Source organism: Psittacula echo, assembly GCF_963264785.1.
Source record: "Psittacula echo genome assembly, chromosome: 4".
In the NCBI taxonomy this organism is placed as follows: Eukaryota; Metazoa; Chordata; class Aves; order Psittaciformes; family Psittacidae; genus Psittacula; species Psittacula echo.
The window spans coordinates 22,530,029-22,545,368 of record NC_137738.1 but is presented as its reverse complement, the minus strand read 5'-3'; the positions used below and the strand labels follow the sequence as shown (position 1 = coordinate 22,545,368).

At 36.9% G+C, this 15,340-nt stretch overlaps 1 protein-coding gene across 1 annotated transcript in view; it reads left to right on the top strand.

The window, feature by feature from the left end:
* CRIM1 (cysteine rich transmembrane BMP regulator 1) overlaps nucleotides 1-15,340 on the top strand; it is a 183,775-nt gene that overhangs the window by 82,858 nt on the left and 85,577 nt on the right. The window contains exons 3-4 of the mRNA XM_080614768.1: nucleotides 5,988-6,230; nucleotides 14,454-14,574. Coding sequence (XP_080470894.1) covers nucleotides 5,988-6,230; nucleotides 14,454-14,574 — 364 coding nt within the window. The remainder of the gene's footprint in view (nucleotides 1-5,987; nucleotides 6,231-14,453; nucleotides 14,575-15,340) is intronic.

Here is a 15,340-nt window from a genome sequence, read left to right as displayed (position 1 = left end):
TTGGAGACATTCTGACTTTTTAAATGACTATTTTAATATTCATGTGTTTTAATATTAAAGCACAGAGTATGTCGTAACTTAGTTATTATTTTCAGTTACATGTTGTAAATTATGTGGTTCGGTTATTAACTGTAGGGTGCTCTCTGTCACGTGCTTAGTAGTGGCAGGTTCTTTTTACAGGCTAATTGCCAAGTAACAGAAAGTAAGACTGAACCTTCAGACATACAGAAAATCCAGTTTGTCTTGAAATGCACATTGGTACGAATCTGGTACCAGTAGCAATTTATACGTAGAAATAGAACTGTCACTGGTAAACTGAATAATTTTCTATTAAACAGTCTGTGAGGCTGCCTTATAGAGTAGAGACGAAGTTTGTTTCCAAGGGTAGGAGTCTTATTTTGAATTAATAAAAATGTCAGTTTTCCTGTTTTGATTATGTTCAGTTTATTAAAAATGTTACCTTTCCCACTACATATCTGAATTTCTTGAAGATTGACAGGCTCAGAATAAATAGTTTGTAAAAAGCTTGATTGATCCAGACTCTTCTTTTATCTGTGTAGAGATTCTTTGTTGACTCAGGCTGGTGAGATGTCAAAGACACCAGAATGCTTCCAGCTTCAGTGTTACTAGATGAAAGGCTATAAAGAGAATAGCCTTCATGTGTCCCACAGAGAAACCTCATCAGCAAACCTGCTGATAGCTTCTGTTCTTTGTGTAGTCATTTGAAATGCTGCTTTTTTGAACACAAAGGCAACATTTACAGCCAACTAAGTTTTGTTCAGTGAGTTGTAGATTATCTGTACAGACTTGATTTATGAGAAGCTTGATGGATGCATCCTTGGCAAGTAATTGTCCACCTTGTTAATGGTGGTTTGTTTTCTTTTTAAAGAAGAGACTAAAATGTGATTAAGTTGTATATGCCTTTTCCATTAACTCTGTGATTCTGTGAAAATCAAACAGCAAAAATGTGTGCAACTCCTCACTTCATTAAATTACTCACTTCTTGCCCTGTTAAAATGGTCAGTTTATTAAATGAGACCTATCAGCTGCTTCAAGGGTAGAGGTAGAGCAGTGTTTTATAAAAAACATACATTAAGCAGTGAAGTGTCATGTGTACCAACTGTTAATTACAAAACCAGACATCTGCTTTAACAAATAATTTTCATGCTTTTCTACATATTGTTACAGTTGTATGAAATTGTTCTTGTAAGGAAATTACACTATGTATTAGGAGAATGTGACACATGCGTATCTTCTTGCCATGTAATCTGTGTGCTAAGATGCTTCTTTATTCAGGCATAAGTATGTTATAGGTTTGCAGTGCTGATTTATTTCATAATAAGTCACATATATACTTCTCCCTTGAAAATGTAACAATTTTATGTTTGATACACTGCTTTGAAAAATGAAGTTCTCTTGTGTCTGGGTGCACATAGTAATTGTTTGTATTCTATTTATTATCCAAATTTAGATAATGAAATGGAGATTAAGTCCTGATGCCTTGTTTGATTTTGAGGGTGCTGGATTGATGCCTTGTTTGATTTTGAGGGTGCTGGATTTGCATAATAGACAGGTTGGTCAGAGTCTTGGGTGACATGGTTTACTGTGTGATGTCCCTGCCCATGGCAAGGGGGTCGGAACTAGATGATCTTAAGGTCCTTTCCAACCCTAACTATCCTATGATTCTATGATACAGTAGCTTAAAACATCTGGGAGGCAGGTCAATGCTTCATAGTGTGTGTGTGTGTGTGTGTGTATTTGGCAGAGAAGTGGTAGGCTATTGTGAATCTACCTTGGTATATTAAGAAGCTACTTTGAAATAGTCCCTCATTAGGTGTATTAAAGGGGTAAAGTAGCATAAGTATCACTGGTGAGTAATTTCACAGTTGTCGTCTGTGGAATGCAGCTTACCATTGCCCTAGCTTTCTGTCTTTTAAGATGGTCTATTGCATTTTTAATCAGTTTGCTCTGGCCTGTTTTCTTATGTGCTCCTTTTGGAAGGGCTTGGAAGTGTTTGTTAACAAAGGAAAAAAGAGCCATTAAATATTTAATGCAATCTTAAATAGCTATATGTAGGGGAATTAAATCAGGAATCCTGCTACAACAGTGTCATTTATGTCTGTATTAATGCTTGTAATTTATTTTGAGAACAAATTCAATTTTGATACCTTTTTTGACCAAGTAATGAAAATGTTAATAAGTTTAGTGCAGTGAATTGTAGAAATAAGTCTCATACAAACTATAATCCCTGTAAATAGGGAAGATGGGTATGCTTGCCATTTGCTGAGATAACAAGAAGAAAAATCTTGAAACTTCTTAGTGGCTGCTTAAATGCAATGTCTTTTATTCAGGGTTGGTATGAAAATGAGGAGCCCTCATCAACTTTTACTGGACTGCAGTAAAACAGAACTCCCACCTTCTGATACTGGAGTGAGTGCTGGGCTCAGGATGCAGTTGGCTCATGTGGTGCCAGCTGATTGAACTTTTAACTAAAATATAGTAATGCCACTCTCAGAGTTGCTGGATTTTTATGTTTAAGATAAAGATTATTTTCAGGAGTATGAATTAGGGACTCAGCAAGGAAACACTTTGAATACTGCTGGTCATATATCATTTCAGTCACTTGTTCCTTTGCACAGAAGGAAAATCAAGTATGAATCAAGAAACAAATCATGATATAGTCTGCAGAGAGCTTCTTTACCTGCCCATGACTGCTAATTGGGTTGGTGTTAAGGAAGCTGAAAAACAATTGTCTGTTGGCTGGTCCAGCTTGGTTTAGTATATTTGACTTTCCTGTTGCTTAGTTCATTTGTATATGGAGAAGGGAATGTCTTAACATGTACATAGTTGGAGATTATAATTTGGAAGCACAATATTTATACAAATAATAGCAGGGAGGGGGCTGTGTTTGGTTGTTTTTCAAGACTATGAAACACAAAAGTAATGGTGACACGGGATTAAAAAGAAAACCTTAAGTTTTATTTCAAAATATTTACTGGTGTTATGTAACCTGGTATTAAAACACAAACAAGCATTTGCAAGGTGGTGGTGGTGGTTTGTGTTTAAGCCATTTCGTCTGAAAGTGATGCTGGCTTTATTTAGTAGTAGAGTCCCATTGTATTCTGTTGGAGTTACCTATGTTGAGCGCAATGTTCTAATGTGTAAAAGACTATCAAGGATAATAACTGTGAAACACTGAGTGAACATTGCGTACAAAAAAAACTTGTCATAGTTTAATTTTTTCTCTTCCATGCTTGCAATGCTTCTCACATGCTGATAATGATGTATCCTTGTTTACTTTGTATTTTTGCCAGGTGATCTTACCAACTCTTAACAGAAGACTTTGCATTGGTCTTCAAAATAAATATCCCTAGAATTCTGGATAGTCTGAATCTCAACAGTTTGACATCTGCATCTGACAAACCTTATATTGGTCAAATAGGTCAAATGCAATACAAATTGTATTTGATCAAATGTGTTGTTCAAATTGGTGTACTGTAGGTACACTTTTAAAATGCATTTTGAAAACTTAATGTTATACGCATTTTAGACTTCACAAGAGAGAACGTGTTAGTGTGTGTTTATCTTTTAGGCATGGAAATCAGAAAATCACTGGATGCATAATGCTAGGAGAGATCAAGTAACAAACAGTGAGTTTCAGGATCTATTGTGACTACGAACTTGAAAGGCTGCCACTGCACTGCTGTTGTATTGCTTCTCTGTGCATGATTGAACAACATGCAGTAGAAAATTAAAAGGTTTTTAAAAGCTAAAATATCAAGCCTTTGATTATATCCGTAAGCTAAAGAATACTGATGAAATACTGAAACTAGTATGTTATCTATCGTTTATACAGCTTTCCACAGTGAACCTCTGTGGCCAGTAATGTTCCATCTGAACAATGTGTTTAATAAAGTATATAAGAACCTAACCATAAGGGTAGTTAAAAAAAAAAAATAAAAAATTGGTCTTACAAATGTTATTTAAAATTCTCAGCAAAATTTGTATCCTAGCCTAGGCTGTTTTAAAGATAGATGGAAATAGTGGAGAGTTTAACTGTAAGAAGAGAGTTATGACACTATCTAATATCACATTTCAGTTAGTAATCTTTGTTGCTTATAAGAAAAATAAAAGATACATTTGTACATGAAGTAAATGCGTGTAATTTTTTTAATTCTCTTTTGCTATATTTGCCAACTAAATTTGAGGCAGATGTTTGTATTCATTACTTCTGTTTGCAATTAGAAATGCTAAGACCTAGGTTAATATTTTTCTAAGCACTTAAATGTCTAGGCATTACGTCACTGGTAAGTTTAAATGAAACTAAAGCACAGTTAATAAATTAGCCATGTAGACAAGCAATACTGCTTTGATTCTTCAATATTATCTAGAATTTGGACGAATATGCTAAAATTACATGTAACACTGATCCTCTGGAAAATAAAAGTATTGTTTGATTGACATTCACTGCATGTTTGGAAGCAGAATTGCACATTTTCTGTGTTGCAAAAGTTTAGAAAAATTAAATACAAAATCCAGTAGCTTTAGTAACTCCAAAACCAATGAGTTTCTAAAACCTTGGGGAAGGTATTCTTGACTTTTTGTCAGAGATGCAAATATTTCATATGTCTTAATCATTGAAATTATTATTAGAGATCAGTTTTTAAAATGGTATTAGCACACACATCGTATTAATAGAGTTAGTGTTGGTTTTACTCATTTCAGCTATTCTGAATCTAACCTCAATGACAAGCAAAGTAGTTGACTAATTTTGTTGGGGCAGTAGTGACATTTGTAGTAGAACCATCTAGTTTACAAACTTGCAAATAACCAAGGAGTGGTACAAACAATTCATAAATTCAGGTCTTGGTGTTCTATTGTTGTGGGAGTTTTTGTGGTCAAGCTTGCGAAGGCTCCCTGCATTGCCTCTAAACACTTAAGTCACCATGTCCTATTGACCTAAAGATACTAATCTTCTGAGTGTCTTGAATGCACTTGGTTTGTAACAGTGATCAGGTATATTGAGGAAAGTGATACCCTCATGGATATGAGCAAGTTTTTCAGTGTTTCCATTACAGAGTAAATCAGTCACAAGAGCAATCTGATTTTTCAGTGTGGGTTAGTCATTTCAGAACATGACACAACATTTTTGCCAGCAGTAAGATTTGGGTTTTTTTGAGAATGGGGAATCTTCACTTGTTTTCTAAGATTTTGAAGAGTTACCTAAGTGTCCAAGAAACTTCTTCAGTGTCTTCATTCTTTGTCTTATCTCAGAGTTCGTCTAGCTTGTTGCTGTTCCCACCAACTTGTTGGCCTAGCTCCTCAATATTCCTTTTCTTTTTGCTATGTGCCTGCAGCTAGTGCCTCAAACCTATTGCCTCTAGCCAGTGCTAATCAGACCTCTTCTCCTTTACTAGTCAAGCCACTGAAGTACGTAGGAACAATACTTTTACAGTGAGAATTGGAAGTGTGTATGAGAAAAATCCTCTTCCAAAAATCCTTTGGACTCCCCAAACATATTAGCTGTTGAACTTTTAACCAGCCTTTTGAATATGTGAAATCTCAGTTTAAGGCTATCAGGCTTAATAAATCAATTAAAATCAGTTGCTCATAATGGAAAGTCTTAGGAAACGGAAGGTGTAGGTGTGAACATCAGGGCTGTGCATGATATGACAAGTTGTTTCGTAATGTCATGACCAAATGCGGAGCTTCACAGCTGTTTTCGAGGCTGTGTGGGTTCAGCAGTCACGCACATAGCACAAATTAGGATTTTTATAAAATATTCCATAATTCACCTGCCATCTTGCAAATACCAAGGTTTTTTTTCTCTAAGCATATTCCATAATTTTTGCTAGTCAGTTCAGCACCGGAAGTTTCCTATTCCTTTTATTGTTTTCGGGGGGAGGGAGAAGAAAGGGAGTTTTATCTGAGATCATCTTTACAGCTTATTGACATATATGGCATGCTGATTTTTCTCTCCCTTTCAGAAGAGAAACCCGATTGCTCCAAGGCCCGCTGTGAGGTCCAGTTTTCTCCTCGCTGTCCAGAAGATTCCATCTTGATTGAAGGTTATGCTCCTCCTGGTGAATGCTGTCCACTTCCGAGCCGTTGTGTGTGCAATCCTGCAGGCTGCTTGAGGAAGGTTTGCCAACCTGGCTATTTGAATATATTGGTTTCTAAAGCATCAGGAAAGCCAGGAGAATGCTGTGATCTCTATGAATGTAAACCAGGTAAAAATGGACATGATCTTTTTTTCCAATTTTAAATTTTTTCTAACTGACAAGCAAAATAACCTGTATAATTGCATCTAATAAAGCCTATATAGTCTCTGAATTCTTCTAATTCTTCTTCAAAATTAAAATGATAATATATAGGCAATGCCCATAAAAAAAAAAAAAAAAAAGGCAAGAAATATTATGATAAGTTTTGCTTTCTTTTTTTCTCCAAACATAAATTTAAACTGAGCAACAAGGGAAAAAGTAGCCTAGTGAGAATGTTGCATTTCTGTGGATGCTGCTAGTGAAAGTGACATACTTATTAGATCGCATAAAGGTTTTACATAGTAGAAATATTTTGTGCATGGACAGGGAATTAAGGTTTCTATCTTAATATTCCTCTAGATTACAAAGTGATGACCCTCAAACTAGAGAGTGAAGGGATTGTTGAGGTGCATATTGAAAGACTTCACAACATTTTTAGTATTTACCTATTTTCCATTTCATGAGAACACAAATTGCCCTTTTTTGTGATTTATTCTCAGTGGAAGATGTAATTCACTCTTCTTTTTGATCCAGGCTTTGGTGAAGATGAATAATAAATAGGGATGAAAGCAGGCATATAAAATTGTATAATCCAAAATCTTAAATGCAAACACTATGCTTAAACTGTGCCTCTCCTGTGCTTGTTTAACATTTTCTTAAATCCTCCACAGAAGATGATTGTACAGTCTTTGTGTCTTCTAGTGCTTCTCTTTGTGATTTTCCTAATATCCGATGCAAATCTGACTGTGTGGAAATTTAAGCAGACTTTTTCGTCCTCTGTCGTGTGTAGTGGATGAACAAGCCTTTTATAATATTTTTCTCTCTGGAGCATGTTGTCAACTTTAGTCATCTTTCATCTAAAATTAGCTGTAATTTCTTATGGCATAGTTTCCTTGGACTCCTTCCTTGTTACATTGCTCCTCTCTTAAGTTTTCTTAAAGTTTACCCACGTTTTTCAAATGTGGTGTCCAAAAGCAGACTTCTATTTTAGGGGAGTCTTCATCAGCACAAAGTACTGTAAAATAATTTGTCTTTCAAGCAAAATTCTAAATAAGTGCTGACTCCTTTGCAAGAATTATATTTAGTTTGTAAAGTACTTTGATTCCCAGATCTTCCTGTAGCATGACTGCTGCTGAACCACAGCATTTTAATTCTTACATTTTAATTCTTCCTACGTATACTTCAGGTATGCCTTTTCTGAATTTTATCTTTGTCATGGTTTAAGCGCAGTCAGTCTAAAGGCTTCTGGTTCAATCCCAGGTTTCAGCACCAAGAATATAAAACTAAAAGGAGAAAGGGAAAAAAAAACCCAACAAACAATAAACATGAGTGATGTAATTGCTCCACACCCACCGACCAATAACCAGCCCGACTCAAGCAGCGACTGGTCACTTGTAGGCAACTCCCCCCAGTTAATATACTGGGCATGATGTGCTGTGGTATGGAATACCCCTTTGGCTAGTTTGGGTCAGATGTCCTGTCCCTGCTTCCTCCCAACTTCCCATGCCCCTCCTCAATGGCAGATCATGAGATGGAAAAGTCCTTGATCAGAGTAAGCATTACTTAGCAACAGCTAAAAACATCCATGTGTTATCAGTGTAGTTCTCAGTCTAATGTCAAAAACAGAGCACTGCACCAGCTACTAAGTAGGAGAAAAATAACTGTTACAGCTGAACCCAAGGCGCACTCTTAATGACTGAGTTATTTGTTTCTCAAAATAAATGTTGGCTCTGCTCAGATCTTCGAAGTGTAATTTGCATTTGCATCTTGTAGTTTGCAAATAACTGTCTGAAGTTACCTTTGTAGGTTACTTGTTGAAGATTGTTTTCAGCTTGTTAGTATTACACAATCTTTGAACTGAATATGTGATTATTGCGTTAGTGCATTTATGTAACTGTGTATGTTGGTTTTTGAAGTAGTTTGTATTTTTTGTTGTAGGGAGTTAGTAGATGAAAGTATATGGGACTGGGAAAATTATAATGCATGGTAGTAGGGTAGAAGAGCAGAAGCTTTGAAGAAATTTGGGACAGAGAGACATTAATCAGATTTAGGGAAAGTAGAGACCTTTGCAATGGGGGTTAATAATTGAGAGGCTGAGGGAAAGCAGAGACTTCTCCCCTACTTGAGAGATGATGAAAGTATGTTTCTTAGGCAGTAGCTAAGGCACTGAAGAGTGTACATGGGTACTTCTGTACATCCCCACAGTGATAGGTGATGAAAGATGTAATGGCTAAACTACAGGGTAAGTGGGGCCCTTACTTTGTGGCAGGGCTTTTGCTTGAGGGGAAAAAAAGGGAGTATTATTAATATGTACTTATTAGTCACTACATAGCCTGATTTTTGTCAAATTAGACTTCAGTGGCTGTCCGAACTGACTTCTGTAACTTTGGTCTAGATCTGCCTTTCACTTAACCGTTCAGTGGGAAGATTATAAAGGAAGAAGAAGCCAACACAAGGCTGGAAGACTGGAAAAGGAGCAGATGAATGTTGTCAAATCTTAGTAGTCTACAAATTACTTGCCAAAGAAGGCTGCCTCCTTTTTTTTTTTTTTTTTTCTTTTCTTTTTTTGATGGCAAATATTTGCAAATCTGAAAATATTTCAGTTTTCAGGGGATCTCTATTTTTAAAGAGTATAAACTATACTTGTATAGGCAACATTGTAGTTGATGTATGAAGAAAATTTTAGACTAACTATGCTGTTGTGGGGGGGTTTTTTTAATACTTCTTTCTTGTAGAAAGTTTAGGGATTTTATTTGTAAATTTGCAAGTTATCATGAACCTTGCTGGTTTTTTCCATCTGAAGTGTTCTGTCATGTTCAAAACCACTGGCTGTGGTTTTAAATAAATGTCTTTGTTTAAGAGCAGGCAAGGGAATATCTTGTTTTACTAGGATTGTATATTCTATATTCATATATACTAGGATATATATATGTATATAGGCTTATAGAATTATAAAAAAATTTAGCTTGGGAGACTGGATGAATCTGGAGGTAATCTGGTCCATTCTGCCTCTTCTGCATTGTTTTATGCCATTTATTCTCTGTGTATATACGCATATCACTGTATATGTAGTAGCATATAACTTTTTATGTATGCATGACACTATGACCATTATCAATGTGGGTTTGCTGAAACAGTGGTCATAAAGTGAAGTCATAATACTCCTTGCATGGCAGAAATATTTATTTAGCCTATGATAAGCTTGATATTAACCCTTGTGTCTTCAGAGTTTGAGTTGTAATTCTGAAGGATTCTAGGAAAGAAGAGTTGGAAAGGAACTGAGCTATCAGTGCTCTGTTTCATGTTTCCTCTGTTTTTAATGGCATGTTGCTGAAAAAGAAAAAAAGGGACAATGGCCAGTATAAAGCCTTGGTAGATAAGCATTCATGCAGAGTTTCTTATAAGGCTGATGTCAGTTTTACTGAATAGCATCAGCACAGAATCATAGACTAGTTAGGGTTGGAAAGGACCTTAAGATCATCTAGTTCCAACCCCCCTGCCATGGGCAGGGACACCTCACACTAAACCATGCCACCCAAGGCCTTATCCAACCTGGCCTTGAGCACCGCCAAGGATGGAGCATTCACAGCCTCCCTGGGCAACCCATTCCAGTGCCTCACCACCCTCTCAGTAAAGAATTTCTTCCTTAGATCCAATCTAAACTTCCCCTGTTTAAGTTTGAACCCGTTACCCCTTGTCCTGTCACTATAGTCCCTAATGAAGAGTCCCTCCCCAGCATCCTTGTAGGCTCCCTTCAGATACTGGAAGGCTGCTCTGAGGTCTCCACGCAGCCTTCTCTTCTCCAGGCTGAACAGCCCCAACTTTCTCAGCCTGTCTTCATACGGGAGGTGCTCCAGTCCCCTGATCATCCTCACATGTCTATGGAGTTTACATGTTGAACAGAGAAAACTGTTTTCCATGTTTTGCCGCAATCCTAAAAACTTTAGTTCCAAGTGCTGCTACCAGAGCACTCTTCCTGTACCTCTGTCTGCTTAACTAGGCTCCACAGGGGTTTTACACTAGCAAGGGCTTTCTGGTGGGGAAAAAATTGCTAGAAGCTGGGAGGACTGCTTCCTATGATACCAGTGCTGCCTTGTGCCAATGTAGAGTGTTTGTGCAGTTAAAGCACAAATTGTGTTTATTTCCCTTCCTTAAATAAGATGTCTGTAGTTTACAGTGGCATTTAAGTTTGGAGCTTTCTGCTGAGAACTGCATATGTTCAAATACTGTGATTAGCGACTAAGTTACTGAAAGGAAAACAGGAAGTGTTTTCTGAACACTAAATGCTAGAATAAAAATCTTTCATTTTGAGATACACTTCCTCTTCTTTTACTTTAGAAATGCAATGATTTAAGGCATTGGCAATCTGTTAAAATGAACAGTGAAGATACTTAGCTTAGCTGTACCCACCTATTAAGCTCCACATTATTTTGTCTTAAATGTTCTTACCGTTACTCCACCAAGCATCTCACTGCAATTGTGGTATCTCCTCAGGCCAAGTATGTCATGTCCCTTTTGTTTTGCTGTGGTTACTAAGCTCAGAGGTGAGATAACACTGGTCTGGTGCCATAAGCAATGTACTTTGCTCCTACAAGCTGTGTACAGCTGTGTATATAACTGGCCAGTCATGAGTAGTGAATTTAGTTATAAGCTGGGAGCTACCTCTTAAGTATTCTCAAACCTTTTTTTTCTAAAGATAGTTTGAATGAACAGTCTCAATTGGATCTGCTTAATGTGTTAACAGCAAAAATAAAAATAACATGGAACATGATTTGCAGGAGTATATAATGCCTGTTTTGCTAAGAAGCTAAAACTGTATGAGCAATGATGGTTTTGAAATCATGCTTGTTAATTCAAAGATGGAGTTAAAATCTAATCTAAAAGGTATTTTGCTGAAGTTGTGATAGCAACTCTAGCTGCCACTTCTGAGTTAAGAAAGGTAAATAGTTTATTTTGGCACTTATCCAACAGATGTTGGCTGGACCTTTATTGCTAACTATTTTGTTGTCATTATTCTATATGGTGAGATAGGGAGTGTCATCCCTTAGTTTCTGACTTCCTTGAGAAAGCATTAGGAAATGTCTGTCATGCTAGACAGAACCTCTGTTGAAAAATACACTCATTTTCTAGTAGTCTTTCCAGCAGAGCTTTCATTCACTGACCTTCTCCAGCATCCCTGCATGGCCTCAAAATTGCTCTTACTGAAATGAAAGGTTTTTCTGGTACCAAATCTTGGTTTAAACACAATTCTAAAGAGAATGTAATAGTTTGGTGCATTTTTTGGGGGGGAATTCTGTGCAGTCAGGGCTTGATGGAAGGTCTGAGATCAGCAGATGTACAGGGAAGTAACCTGTGCTCCACCCGGGTACAGCTTCACTGTTGAAAGTCAGGTCTGGAATTTTTAGTCTTGCGCTAAGGATGAGTGTCAGCAAAATCAAGTTTTTACATGTAGTTGTGAGAAATAGAATTATATAGTTGTTTTTTTTTTTTAAATTCCCTGTTGCTTACAGAATGTGCTGTTCTATTGGATACTCTGTTAGAAGCTGATGTTGAGAGTACTTAACAGATGAGGTTGGGAAAGGACTGAAGAAAATGAGTGGGGAAGAAGTACAGATAAGCCATTTCTCCAGCTCCATTAGAAACTTAAAAGTGGACAGTGATGGTGAGGGAGTTAAAAAAAAAAAGGAATCAGCAAATTCAGAAATACCTGTGTTAGGAGAGTTAAGGAAGTGATACAACTGGATTGAAAGTCCAGGAATGTCATTCACTCTGGTTGTATTTAATACGTTCTGAAGTGTGAAGGAATGCAAAAAGGATGATATACTGTCATGAAGAGATACCTTCATGCTTGCTTTCTCCTCTCCCAGAGCAGAAAGTGTAGCTACCATTATTAGATGTAGTCATGTTGCATTCTATTATTTGTGAGGGACCACTTGCCATACATCTGAACTGAAAGCAAAGGGTGTAATGTGATGCTTCTTTGCTGTAGAAGCAGACTTTGTACCCTTGTGCTGAACCCTCAGAAAGCTGTGACTTCTGGAAAAATATGAAGTTTTTTCTGTGCTGAGCCACAGTGTTGCACATAAAAAAACTAAAATAATCATAAAATCATCAAATGGTTAGAGTTGGACCTTAAAGTTCATCTAGTTCTAACTCCCCTGCCATGGGCAGGGATGTCTTGCACTAGGCCAGGTTGCTTCAAGCCCTGTCCAACCTGGTCTTGAACACTGCAAGGATGAAGCAGTGTTCAGCTTCCCTGGGCAACCTGTGCCATTGCCTCATTACTCTCACAAATATATAAAAACAACTTATAAGCCTGTTCATGAAAAGTACACTTTGTAATTATTGGAATCAAAGAAAGATGTGAAAACTAGTAGTTCAGTGGCAAATGTTTGCAGTTTTATTTTTTAAGGCAGTAGTACAGCTAATCTGGGGGACATATTTTTAAATAATGAAGAATCTGGTTATAGACTGTTCTGTAACCTTTCAAAATGTTCAACTTTTCTGGAAGTTTGACTTCCTACGTTTTCCAGTTTAAGAAACCCATTCCAACCTGAAAGAAAGTAGGAACTTCTTTTTCCTTCTTCAGGTATCTTTCATCTCTTACCTCTCTTCATCTTTCTCCTGTGAGGAAAGGCTAAGAGGACCAGCACTGTTCAGCCTGAAGAGAAGGGTCAGGGGAGATCTCATCAGTGCATATAAATACCTGAAGGGAAGGTGTAAAGACAGAGTTGGGGTCTTTTTGGTGATGCACGGTTGCAGGACCAGAAGTAGTAGACACAAACTGAAACAACAGTGTTCCTATGAACATCAGGAAACACTTTCTCACCATGGGAGTGACCAAGCACTGGCAGAAGTTGCCCAAAGAGGTGGTGTCATCTCCATCCTTGGAGATATTCAGAAGCTATCTAGGCGTGGTCCCGGGCAACCAGAACTATGTGATCTGGCTTGGGGAGGGGGGTTTAACTAGTTGACCTCCAGAGGTCCCATCTAATCTCAGCTGTTCTATGATTAATATAATAATTTAATAATAATGATCTCCCAGTTTGGAGAAAAGACTGAGGTGGGGTATGAGCGTGGAAAACAAAATTCTGTGGGTGGTGGATAAGATCACTCGTACCCTTTGTTCACCAAATCCTACTAATCCTATAAGAACTGGAGAGCGCTTTGGTGCTAGTAAGAGATCAGTACTAAATAAATAAAAATGGGTAAGTCAGATCAAATAGGGGAACCACTGACTACATACAGCCACTTAATTACCTGAGAATTTTCTGTTTGAATGCTCTTGATTTGAGGTTTGTTTGTAATTCTTTTTAGGTTTGTACTTTTCTAATAAAGGTAGATTGTTTGGGCTGCTTTTCAGGATTAGTGAGCCGTGTACTAGCACATTGTAACCACTGGAAAAAAATTTAACTATTCAGGAAAAAAGAGCGCCTTAGCTGAGACTTGGTGGCATGATTAGAGAGTTTCCTTGTGTTTCTTCTTTCATCATCATCACTGGTATATGGAAAGATGGACACAGGAATGACTGTGCAGTAGCAGCTTGTTGGCTGTTTTTTCCCAGACAGCTTGCCTGGGAAGGAGGCAGAGGGGACCTTGAATCCAGATTAGAAAGATTTGCTAGTTTAAATTCAGGAAACTGAACGTTAGTAGCTTCTTGGCACAATAGAATCATGCAAATTGTGTTGGTCACTTTGGACCACACACTGACAAGCTTATGATTTTCAATGCTGGATATGATAATGGAGGACTTAAACATAAACAGAAGAGCTGTTTCAGTTATTTGTTAATAAAATGGAACATGAAACCCTAGGGGGTTTTTAAGTGAAATATTATTAAACTAAGTATTTCTGAGTTGTTTACTCTTTTAAATGCTACGGGGAAAATATATTCTCAGTAACCTGGTATATTTCTAGTAATTTACATAATTTACAGGCATCTTGAACTTTATACCTTTTTTTTTTTTTTGTTAACTAATATTATCTTATTTACTTTCCAAGTCAATAATTTAAAAAAGTGAATCTTAAAGACAAAGGAAGTGTTTTTGTAATGTTACCTACCAAGCATGCATTCATCAGGTAATTTTTCTAACATAAAGGGCTGATGCATAACTGATTTCTTATGATGAGGCAATTTGCAAAAAGCTCCTAAAGGATGAGTAAAAGGATTGTTTTTTCTTCCCTTCCTCCATAGTGTTCAGTGTGGATTGCAGCACAGTCGAATGTCCTCCTGTTCAACAAGTTGTTTGCCCACTGGATAGCTATGAAACCCAAGTCAGACTGACAGCTGATGGCTGCTGTACACTGCCGACAAGGTTGGTATCTTGATGGCTGAGTATCTTTAATTTGTTCTCTACAGTTCAAGTATTATAAACACAAGATAATTATGCATAGATCTGTGGTAGTAAGTGTTAATACAGAATGAAAAAAATATATGAAGTAGCTTTAAGGTATATCAGGCTGATATAAATACAAATTTTTGTTTTTTTGAAGCAGAAGAAAATTCTTGGTGCAAATGCATGAAGCTGGTTTTTGCTAGTTATTTGAGGGTTTTGTGCCTCTAGATATATTTTCCATGTATTCAATTAATTTTACTAAAGTAAATTCTTTCAAGAAACTTCCAAAGGTCTTTGGTAAGGATTTAAATGATGGAGATGGCAGAAGATATGCAAGAGAAAATCTTGCCTAGTTAAAGAAAAAAATTGTGGGATTTTTTGGTACATGGAAGACCACTGGGAGAAGCTCGAAGATGGTGACTATCTGGAACTGCAGGGAAATAGAAATTTCAAGTACTCACTTCCATTTTACTTTGGTTGTTGTTCAAGCAGATATAATTTATTGCAATTTGGAAAACTAAGATGTTTTGGAGTTGGGCTTCTTCCAGAATTCTACACCACTGTTTTGACTTCTGTTTTTACAACAGACTTCTCAAAACCTGATACAGCAACATGCCAAATAAATGTGAATTCAAACAGAAAATAACATCAGTGAAAATATTTTACACAAAACAGGAAATATTTCTTGTAGACATAACTAGTCAATCTATTTAGTATAAATGTCTTTGGACCATACAATATTGCC